The sequence below is a fragment of the Lissotriton vulgaris genome, chromosome 2_1 (genome assembly GCF_964263255.1).
Source record: "Lissotriton vulgaris chromosome 2_1, aLisVul1.2, whole genome shotgun sequence".
Taxonomy (NCBI): domain Eukaryota; kingdom Metazoa; phylum Chordata; class Amphibia; order Caudata; family Salamandridae; genus Lissotriton; species Lissotriton vulgaris.
The window spans coordinates 863,028,559-863,040,922 of record NC_141687.1 but is presented as its reverse complement, the minus strand read 5'-3'; the positions used below and the strand labels follow the sequence as shown (position 1 = coordinate 863,040,922).

General features: G+C 44.1%; 1 protein-coding gene across 1 annotated transcript in view; it reads left to right on the top strand.

The window, feature by feature from the left end:
- Positions 1-12,364, top strand: part of LOC147731310 (putative methyltransferase DDB_G0268948) — a 599,606-nt gene that overhangs the window by 153,156 nt on the left and 434,086 nt on the right. The window contains exons 2-3 of the mRNA XM_086958721.1: positions 6,049-6,177; positions 7,447-7,607. Coding sequence (XP_086814847.1) covers positions 6,049-6,177; positions 7,447-7,607 — 290 coding nt within the window. The remainder of the gene's footprint in view (positions 1-6,048; positions 6,178-7,446; positions 7,608-12,364) is intronic.

Genomic DNA, 12,364 nt, shown 5'->3' with positions numbered 1-12,364 from the left:
CGCGAGGAGACGCCACCTCCCGAAGCACCTGGTGAGTGCGGGCGTGCCCCGGGTCGCGTCTCTGTCAGGGGCATTTCTATCGATTTAGAGCCACAAGGGCTCTGGGGGCCCTTTCTTCATTTAGAGCCCGAAAGGCTCAGCGGCGCTGCACTTGGCTGTTCCCGAGTCCCCCGAGAGGGACTCCAACGTGCCCGCAGTTGGTGCCTCGGAGCGCCGAAATTTACTTAGCGCTCAGAGCGCTGTTCTTTTTGCCAGGCGGCTGCCACGCCTCATCTGCCCCGTTTTACCTTATTATTTGAAGCCGGAGCCCACCCTGCCATTGCCTTAGGCCGCAGCCCGAGGAGACGCCGAGGAAACCACCACTGGCGTCACCCGGGAGCCGCACTGCCATTGCCTTAGGCTGCGGGAGGCTCGCCGGGTGACCTGCGCGGTGATTAGTTCCCCCGGAAAGCAGCCGAAGAAGGACGGAGGAAGGTGCAGGCGGGCACTCCATGTGAGGGAGAGAGCCCCGCCGCCCACGAGAGAAGAGCCGACGCCGCGAGGAGACGCCACCTCCCGAAGCACCTGGTGAGTGCGGGAGTGCCCCGGGTCGCGTCTCTGTCAGGGGCATTTCTATCGATTTAGAGCCACAAGGGCTCTGGGGGCCCTTTCTTCATTTAGAGCCCGAAAGGCTCAGCGGCGCTGCACTTGGCTGTTCCCGAGTCCCCCGAGAGGGACTCCAACGTGCCCGCAGTTGTGTGCAGAGCCCCGAGGCTCCCGCCCCTATTTGATTCAGAGCCCCGAGAGGCTCAGCAGTGCCACAGTTGGGTTTACGAGCCTGCGAGGCTCGGGTGCCAGTTCTTGTTCGTGAGCCCGAGGCTCCTGCCCACAGTTGATTAAGAGCCCAGAGAGGCTCTGGGGTCATTTTCATTGTGTTAGAGCGCTGAAGCTCCTAAGGGCCCGTCTAGTTGCTTTGCGAGCCCAGAGAGGCTCTTGCGGGACACAGGCAGTCGGTCAGAGCCCCGAGGCTCCCACGCTGTGTTCTGCCCATTGTGTTCTTGAGCCCACGAGGCTCCAACGTTGGCCCATCATTGATTTACAACTGTCCTTTGCTAAATGTGACTTGCTTAGGTGATTGTTTATGTCCCATAAGGTCCTAGTTCCCTGCGTGATTTTCCTACAGTGTTTAGGGTTGCGTAGGAGGTATTCACCCTTACCAGTAATTACTGGTTGTGTGCTACATTTACTATTTTGGTGCTACAGTCATTATATGTTTATGTGCTAAGTGTTATACCTACAAGTATTATTTCTACAAAGTGCCTACCCCTGACAGTGGTCCAGGTGGCCCTGTCCTGTACATTATCCCCTGTACATTCTGCCCGTGCCTGTTGGCACATTGTAAAGTGTGTGGTGTTATCTAATGTGTTTTGGCTATAATACAAAGGCTTTTTTTAATATAACCTTGTGTGGAGTTTCTTTTGTGGTGGGCCTTGGGTGTTGTTGCTGGGTGCGCGCGCAAACGCTTTACACATCGCCTCCGAGATTAGCCTTGCTGCTCGCGTCACGTTACCTAGAGGGTGAGCAGGTGTGTAACTCCCTTGCCCTGACTTAGAAATCGTGATCTCTGACTGACTTGGCGCGAGCCTTGGCCAGCCAGGGATCCTGTGTCTAACTTTCATAAGTAATAAGACAGTCGGCAATGGAGAAGGTTCAATCATTTATTCTGCAGATACAGGCCCTGACAGGGAGCCTCAGTCTACGCGACCCTCGGAGTTGCGCAGAGGAGATTGACTACATAAAAACAGTGCAAAGCATATATACGTTTCACACATAGAGCGATGTCACCTTACTTGGAAAGATACAACTTGTCAGTGAGCCAGCAGGAAGACCCATATAAGGCGCAATTGATTGCTAATAGCTGGGCCTAATCTATTCCGGGGGTAGGTCAGTAAGGTGCCTCCCTGTCTATCTGTAGCTCGGGGAGTACAGGAACGGGCTCTGCTAGAATGTGCGCATCCCACAAGAAGGGCTGGTGTGACCTTGGGTTCCCTGAGCTACAAACTAGCGAGTGGAGCAGGCAGCTAAGTCTGCCATCGGGGTTTCGTGCAGAAAGCCTAATCACGTGATTTCAGGGAAACAGTACTTAACATGGAGAAATGAAACAATATGGCTCCGGTCATACCAATAGGTTCAAGCAGCACTTGAGTGAATCATTTCCTACTACAATAATACAATGTGAATAGTGCTATGCTAACGTACAGATATAGAGTTATATTATATATATTGGGCCAATAACATGTATTCATCGCATTTATATCCCATCACACAGACCAACATCCAGCATAAGTATTTCAATGAGATTATGCCCCGTAAGCCAGCGTAATAACCATGCCACATCCAGTTTGTGCGGTCTCTCTGGAGCGCACCACCCGCCTACCTAAGCGACTGACGAGTGTTCATTCCTCCCCACGGTTCGGCAGCTTCTTTGCCTATCGTTCCCCTCTTTGTCCTCCAGACAGCCGAGGACCCTTGCCGCCTCCGAGCATCACCAGGAATTGAAGCTGCTTCTGTTGTACGCGCGCGTCACAGAGCGCCGTCGCGTTCTCTTCACTCCGCTCACCTCCTGACGCGCGAATATCCGGTGAACTGCAACTGAGCCATCTATGTTGCTCAACTACCTGTAGCAGTAGAAAAAATAAGAAAAAGTTATCGGCCCCACACCGGGGTGAGGAGCGAGCCTGGGAAGCGCGGGTACAAGAGGGTGCTTCCCGCGCACCCAAGGCCTCTTAAACCCCCCTGGTCCCGCCCCTTGACCCGGAAGCACTCACACCGCTTCCGGGTCAACGGTGGGACCCACCAATCAGGAGGGAGAGGGGGGCCGGGCCCAGCCATGCGTGCGTGGGGGCCGAGCAGCCCCCACTTTCCTAAAGAAAAGGCACGCTTGTATCCAACACTTTATCTATTTTGACTTGAATAGAGAACAGTTCGGAAACAGATAAAGGCAATTACTGCTCTCTGTGTATGAGCTGTGCTATCTGTAGCCTATGGAGTATCTCGGAGGCTTGTCAAATTAATGAATGCCTTGGTGGCAGGAAAATGGCAGAGAATGCAAACGCAAAGGCCACATCTGCAACTGCACAATGAAAGGGCCCAATGTTTTTCATCTTTTTCAAATTCGTGACTAGTTGGATTTTTCATTTTTCCAACTTCCACCTTCTATGGCATGCTTAATATGGGTGGCTGCAAAGGTGTTCTGAAAGGTCTACTTCTTATCCAGAAGAAATGTTGTGAATCCAACATGAAGAGTTTATGTAAGTTTGACTGTAGTGTCTTTTTCAATGGCCACCGTAAGAGGTGCAGGGGTGAGACAAGGCATGGTCTGGAATACCATCTTGAGGTGTAAATAAGAAGCCATTATGGCAGCGTCACATGGATTTTAAGTGAGAAATACCTTTTACTTTCAATTCCATGGGATTTCCCTCCGTCCTCGGCTAAGGGTTGGTGCCTAGATCAGTGGGCAAAACCTGTTATTCCAAAGACCTCCCCCTTGCTATATGCCATGATCTCATTTTTGTCGAGGCTCAATTATAGGCCGTTGCAACCCACCCTGGAATCATGCGGAAATGTGTGACTTGTAGATTACATACAAATAACATATGTTTATACACCAGCCTTGACGCTATCTCACCCTATCATTTGGATGTAATACAGATATCAAACGCTGTTTACTTGCATGCAATAGAACGCAGTCTGACTACTTGCATGCAATAGAACGCAGCCTGACTACTTGCATGCAATAGAACGCAGTCTGACAGGTCACAGGTGACATTCACGATGGATGTTATTTATTAAACTTTTTTTGAGTGCAGACAATTGCCTAACGACATGAGCGAGGTTTGCAGAACCGTAACAAATAATTGATCTTAAACATATGTAATAAGCAAAACTAAACGCGTATTTCTGAGTAGATGTGGAACCGGGGAGCTGTTTGTAACTTTGCAAAGAACAGATAACATGGGTGCAAAAGTACGGCAAACATCAATAGGGTGTGTTCCTAATAAAAACGTGGGTCAGAAGTTGTAATCATGACTACTTAACAGATATTTATAGAACACTCGCTGCCATAAGTCACAGCTTGGCATCAAACCACCCTATTACGTCCTTAATGAATCTCGGTCCCTGGCTCCTCCATCTTGCTCCCTCTCTGATGGATCCTTTTCTTTTGTTTGGAAAGCCACTGTTCTCCACCTGCAATAAAATTATACCAACAACTAGCGATAATTATCGCTATGTTGGCTTAGCGGCAATATTTTTATCGCCGAGCTGCGGCGATTTTTATCGCTTAGGAACCTTGCTATTATCAAGGTTTATCTCCTAAGCGATAAAAATCGGCCGAAATGCATGAATATCGCTGAAAAGTCAGCGATATTCATGCATTCCCGAGCTAATGCTCTTAGCCATGTTATCCACCTACCATTGGATAACATGGCTAAGAACTGCTCAGGGGCAGGTGTTAGCTTTTGGAGATAATCGTGCTTAGCGCGAATATCTCCAAAAGTTGGTAATAGGAGATAGCGATGTTAGCGACTGTTTCCAGTCGCTAACATCTTGGCACGCCCACTTTGCATGTCATTAGTGACAAATATCACTGACATGCAAAGCGGGGTCCAAGATGGTCGCTATCTCCTACTAGCTGTCGCTAACTGGTGTTAGCGACAGCTAGGTAATAGGGAGATAATTTTATCTCCGTTTTCTTGGCTCATAAAGCCAAAAAAGCGGAGATAAACCCCCTTGATAATATGCCCCTCAGTTTTTTTCCGAGCACTCATTTCACAAGGCTTTTCCTCGTGTACATCGTAAAGATTTTTGGGACTCCAGGCAACAAATGAACCTAACCAGATAATATAGTTAACGGAAATAGTTATATAGCGACATAATCAGTGTAATTACTCAGTATAGATTCGTAGTTACACGGTCAACTAATTAACATCACTAGCAAAGGCATATGGGTAGTAACATGGGCATAGCTACCAACAGTGCAGCAGGTGCAGTGGCACCGGGGCACAGGAATGAGAGGGGCCATTCACACCCCAATACACAAACAGCAGGTAGAGGGTTCCATTTGCCGCCTGGTATATTTCATATAAGTTACGAAGATACAATAGATAAAAAAAGACACAAATCCAGGTCTACTAAATTCAACTGTTTTCCCATTTTTGGCATTTTGCCAATTACGAGTAGGAATCGAGGGGAAAGAGCATTAATGTACACTTTACAAATTTTGTTCCAAGAAAAGATAGATAAATCATTAATTATTGAACGAACAGCTCGTTTTGCATCCCTTAGTGGCAGTGCTTAATTTGAGCGGTGGTTGCCAGTGGGGGCCTCATTTTTGTGGACCGGCACTTATTCTTCTGCATCAGATATTGACTGAGAACATGAGAGTGAAAAGCAAACGAAGCTGAATTATGAAGGAAGAGAAAGACATATAAAACCGTCATGAAGCGGAGTAAGTAGGAATCTACAGGAGTGAGAAAAAGGGGTAGGGAGTGTCTTGTAGTGGATTAAAGGGAAATGGTGTGGATTCAATACTATGCAGTCTTGGTATTGGATGCCTGACATTTAAATTCACTGGCCACATTCTTCTGAATAAAGCTTTGGACACCAGGACTAATTCTTTTACAAATTAGGCACTGCTCAGTAGTGATAGTTCAAATATGATTGTGTCCATCAATGCCACTCCTCTGTGTGAACTCATGCATCTCTCCTTTAAATCAATGGATCAGGTTGGAGGAACCACCTTCGTAGAGAACCTCTCCCGCTGTCCAGTGGTTTATACAGTTTAAACAGCTACTATAACCATGAATGACCCTTAGCTTGTATTTCGATTACGTCTATGATGCATCCTGTACAATGCCGGAACAAATGGAATTCGAATACTCTTTAGTCGAGAACAAAATTAGAAAATTTGGTGCAAAACCTGCAAAGCAATTTTGAAATTTAGATAATAAAGTATTTGTTTTAGCGGGTAAAGCATGGAAATATGACTATTTATTTGAACCTTTTCAGGAGCAGGCAATTTCCAACCCAAGCATCCACTCCCACAAGAGTGAAGAACATGCTCAACTCTACCGCAAGTACATGTTTGCACCCTCGCCGGACCTCCCTGAAATAGTGTACAATTACCTCAAGGAAAAGGTGAGCTGAGGATGAGTTGTAAAGGGCAGATGAGGGAAATCAAGAGAGGTCTAAGAAAAAAAGGCACATTTGCCTGTGGTGCAGTCCAATTCATTTGAGTTTTTCAATAAAATGATAAGTGTGCAGCACTTCCTGGGACTCCCAACTTGCAAACCACAGCACCTTTCCTTCCCATAACAGCCTCCACAGGCCCCACATTAGGAATAGAATGTCCCTTCCAAACCCCTTCTTTAACTTTCCTAATTCTTCTCATTTAGGGCCAGATGTAGGTCGGTCGGTAACGGCCGAAAATCGGTATTTTCGGCCGTTACCGACCGGTTTACAATATTTGGCATGTAGGGGGCAATATTTTACCGAATCGGTAAAATTACCGATGCAGTAATTTTACCGATTCGGTAAAATAAAAATTCGGTATATTTACCGATTTGAAGCCACCCATATGTAGGTGGGACTCTTCAGAGTCCCAGGAGCCTTTACGAATCGGTATTTTACCATCAAAACCAATTTGATGGTAAAATACCGATTCCGGTGTGCATGCACATGTGTGCATGCACACCTATGTCATGTGACAGGCAGACCTGCCCTTAGGGCAGGTATGCCTGCCACATGGCACCTGTGCCTGTTTTGGGGGTGCCAGAGGGTGTCAAAGTGACACCCCCTGCACCCTTGTGAATTCTTTAATTACTGATTCGGTAAATACCGAATCGGTAATGCCTAATCATTCCTATGGGCTTCAAAGCCCATAGGAATGAATGGGCATTACCGATTCGGTATTTACCGAATCGGTAATTAAAGAAGTGTTAAGGATTCGGTAACGAATCCAGATGTTGGCACCTACATACCATTCACCGATTTTGAAAATACCGAATCGGTACAATTCGGTTTTTTTAAATCGGTAAATGTTTTTTACCTACATCTGGCCCTTAGTAACACTTATTTCACATTTTTCGTACCCTTACCACCAGGGACCCTCAACTAGTATTTCCAATTTACAACCTGCGTGGAGAGAGATATTGAGTACCTTTGTGGAGATCTCCACCCAGATAAGACGACAGAGGTGGAAGCGCAGGTCTCAAGCCATAAGGTTCTGATTTGCATATTAATAGCACACGAGTAGTACTACTTTACATACTACAAAATGCAGATGGGAATCAGTCCTAACCTAGGAAGTATTTAGTGTGTGTAGAACTTTCACAGCTCTGTCATTAAGGTCGCAGAGCAAATAAAAAGGAAAGAAACTTCATGGAATGTTCTTTTTTCCATGTTCAGAAACAGCCCCCCTTTGCTCTTGTAGCTGATGTCGGCTGCGGCTCCGGACAGAGCACTAGAGGCCTGGCACCATACTTTCAGAAAGTGGTTGGAGTTGATGAAAGTAAAGCTCAGATCTCAGAAGCAAAACAAAACACCCTGGGCTCCAACATTTCTTACTGGTAAGTCCAATCTTCCGATGAAATCAAAGTGCTATAAATAAATGAGACTATAAAGGGCATATTTGGAATTGGGTGGATGCCAAACATCGCCCAAGACAGGACATCCACCACTTTTTGGAGGATGCCTTGCTCTGCCAAACACTGAATACAACCTCAAGTTCTCTCATCGTAGTACATGTATAGCTTAGAAATGTATATAACAGCGGCACCCGAGGAAGGCGGTTGGAGCCGAAATGCATCGTGCCTGTAAGCTGTTTTAATTAAAGGACCTCCAAAGACATTTCCCCGTGTGGCCTCTCTTTCTTTCGTTATTGAAAGAGTTCTCTGCATATATATATATATATATATATATATATATATATATATATATATATATATATATATACATGATACATAGACCATACGTTATATTTTCCCATAATTTTAGTCTCATTGTCATATAAGTCCCACCAAAAGCTTTGCGATGCACTAGCTCTCTTTCCCTTTTCCCTTATTCCAACATGTCATTTCATGGCATGCGCATTTGAATATAGAGGAAGATGAGCATATATTATTTGGAAGGCATCCGCAACATATTTCAGCAGTTTTTCTTGCTGCAAAAGATTTATTTAAACATATTTATATGATTATTTGCACCCCACGTTAAGCACGATAGGCACTTTTCTTATCACTTTCACACCATGACATACATCCAGTCATTACTAGGCATTTATCCTACACTTACAAATATCTCTATCTTGTCTTCCAAATTGTGGACACGTTAGAGTTATGAGATTCGGCCATATACTTTGAAAGTCCAATATGCTGCAACGTAACTTCATCTTTTATTCGGACATTTTTGTCCATTGTTAGCTATGCAAATAATTTGGGGGATATTTCAGAATTTAACTGCTCATCGCTCAACCTATTATGCTTTTCAGATTGTTTTTATATCCCATGATCACTGTCTGAACCTTGAAAAAAAGCATGGTGAAATCTATCTGATCTCTGGTATTTTGCGACTATCTGTAGATGGCTTTTGAAACATGTTGAACACCTGTTATTATTTTGTCTACGTCTATGCCTGGCAGGTTATGTGGTGTGCTTACGTATTGCACTTGCACGTTAAAAATGCACTGAAATCGCGTTCCGACATGTCATGTGAACAAGGCTCTATTGAGCTGAAACGCTTCATGGTGACAAATAGCGTAAAGTAAAACAATCTTAGCACTTACATCGGGTCTGTGTCCATCTTTTCTGTGTGGATTTAGCCGAGTGTGGAGAAGAAAGTGATATAATAGACCGTCTGGTTCTACGCGGTCATACACGGATCCCTCCTCCATTCTGAACAACGTGCTCTGTGGAACAATGCTTCCGGGTTGCCTGGAAGCACTACGTCCAACAAAGGAACTTCTGCATCTGACCCCCCCAGAACACATTATTCTGCAAGCGCCCTGTGAAGATCGGTGAAAAACAATTTGGAGGACTCGGAAGAAACAGATTGATTCAGGTAGGACGACAGGGTATTCTGGGGTGGAGAATTGTGCGCTTAAAGCAAGGCGAGCTGGATTATACAGCGTGACGCTTTGAAACAATATTGAAATTTGTTACCTCCAAAAGGTCGGCTGACATGGTGCGGGAAAGAGAGGTGGCTGTGATGGAAATGTTGTCTGACACTCCTACGGCCACCTGCAGCGCCGGATTAAATGAAAGCACAAGTACAACTGAAACGAATTTGGTTAAAAACAAGTATAAAATATTAGAAAAACAGATGCGTATGGAACAAAGCAAATAGTGGGAGTCAAGATCTCTCCAAAGGTACATCGATGTTGAAAGAATCCCTCAAGGCCTTAGGATCTTAACTGCCCCTACATATGAGGATCCAAACCCAGACCTCATGCTTGAATGGGCAGAGTGCAATCTACAATCTTTACACAAACTTATCCTGATTTTGATAAAATATGCGGACATTGACCGGGCACGCCTACCAAAAGAAATAGATGAATTGAATGAAGAACTGGATAAATTAGGTGAGATGGATGAAATCCTTAAACTACGTAAGGAAATGAAATGAGACTCAAAAAAGAGGAAGAAAAAATCAAAGAACGGAAAGCCTACACATTTTTAAGAGATAATAATGACTACGATCTAGGGCAAATCTTTCCATTTGCCAAAAAATATGACGAGCTTCGTGTCTCCAAACTCAAGAACCCATCAGTTGCGCCCAATGTCATATTAAATCCTACATCAAGAAAAGTAGGGGCAACCAATGAGACAAAATATTTGGATCTCAGTTTCACCGGGGGGAGTGAGTCAGAATCAGAAATGAGACACCCCCAGAGAGAACAACAAAAGGTCAAATCACCACCAGGTGAAGAGCTGAATTTTTTATGAGAAGACAAACGCTTCGTCCAAGTCCCCAAAGAAATTAAGCAGGACAATTGCAAACTACAGGAGAAGGCAGAGGCGCAAAGCAGGAAAGCACCGGAAACAACAACAAAAAAAGAGGTAGAAGATACTGGAAGAAGAGATAAACCAATCAACAGTAAACAACAAAATGTTAGTCAGTCTAACTGAAATGAAATGAACACCTAAAGAAACACGCATTTTAGGTCTCGGTCTTTCATACTGCCCTAACAATTTTTAATTATGCATCTACTAGGATGGACGACTACAAAGGGGTCAGAAAACGCAAGCTGAAAAAAAAGTTTTGCTTCAGGGTGACAACACCCACATCCAACAGAAGGGAATGGATGAAGTTGTGAGTATACAATCCAACCTAACACAATCAGATCTTCCCTTTTTCCATGAACTGGAGGAACTATGGGATGATGAAACTAACCAACATCCCGTGACCAGTACATCCACAGATAAAACAATGAGCCGTGGGAGTATGAGGGTCAGGACCCCTTTCAAACCTATATCCACCTTCAATCCAATTGCTCCACGTGATGCCATTGATGTGTCCCACTAAACTGTTACGTCCGGTATTAAAAAACTCTATAATTCAGTGCTTACGACACAAAGAAGATACAGCAGACAGGACCAACAATATTTTTGCCTGATTAAAAAATTGCAAAAAAACAAAAATATAGTCATACGCAACAGTGATAGCGGTGGGAACATTGTTGACATGAACTACCCAAATGCTTCTCTCACAATGGTTGCCCAAATGCACACAGACTGACAGTGTGATTCTAGACAAGCAACACTATCCCTTGGACTTTACCAAAACACATTCACTAGTCTGGAAGTGGTAAGGTGACTGCACACATTCTATATATTTTAGTACTGCACTTAAGTGTGAAAGCCTGACTCATTTTGCAAATGCATAAGCAATGCCTGGCTTCTAATTCTACCAAAACTTGAGAACAGGATAGGTTTTTAAGCAGTTATCTGTCAGTAAACACATGAAGTTACCAAATGCTTCTCTCACAATGTTTGCCCAAATGCAGACAGACTCACAATGTGATTCTAGACACAAGACTACTCCCTGGACTTTAGCAGGAGAAACACATTACTCTTATTAAAAACAAAGGCACCACATACAACCCCTCACAAATTAATAGCACACCTTTAAAATTGATTTGTAGATTCCGAAGTATGACAGTCACACACCAGATTTTCTCATACAGAATGTCTGTACTGCATTGCTCTTAGCAAAACCAAAACATGGCAAACTTTCCCTCTCATTCTGCACACATATACATGTAAATATCTAATCACATTGCTTCCCACATTAATTCAAAAGCTAAAACACATTTCTATTGGTACACATTTCAACCCTTTCCAATTGACATAGGTTTGAACCCTGCCCCCAATCTGCTTACTGCCTGTTACCATAGTAACAGTTCATGGAACACTCAACTGAGCACACAGGTCACTAGTTCAGCACACAATGTTGCTCATCCAAACAGCAAGTGTGCTTGGCAGCAAGTGTGCTTGACTTTTCAAAATATCAGCTTATCCTATGTAATGTTCCTGTCAAACCATTTTTGTTAACCAATAAGAAACATGCTTTTAAAAAACAGAAACATACACCCTATGTTTCAGTCTAGAATGTTTGGCAATCAGCCAATCATTTCCTTTCTTTTTTCAAAACTGCATCTTATCCACCATTTTAGAAAAATCTTAGTTGTCAAACTGCCCTTTCACTTACAGACACCTTCTGAGTGCATCCAGACCTCCCTTCAAGATGCTTAGAATATGGATTGTGGGACACAGCTATATTTTCTGGAGCCAAAGGTATGCAGAAAACAGAGGCATTGACAAAGACCTAGCTTTGCCAAATGTAGACATTAAATGGATTGGACAGAGAGGATAAATGTGGCACCAATTGATGCCATTGGTGAAATCCTTGTTGCATCTCCAACACCCTGACCTCATAATTGTGCACTGGGGTGGCACTTTGACTGAGGTAGGTCTGGAAATGCTTTTGAAGAACACCTATGGAGAATTGATGTCACTTTTCCCTCAAACTGCCTTTGTCTAGTCTAACATATGCCAAAGACAGAAATGGAACTGGTCCAATCAATTTTGGCCACAGTTGAGAAGCCAGGAAACATGTCAATAAAGCTGTTTCTGCTTATCTCTGAGATTATAGGATGGGGTCCATTTACCACAACAATCTGCGTTTCAATATGGATGGCATCTATAGGAGAGATGGTGTACAGATGAGGGTAACAGAGTCTTCCACATCAACTTTAGGCTCCGCATAGGTACTTATTTATAGGTCAATAATATACAATGAGACCCAATCCAAATGGCGAGTAAATCTA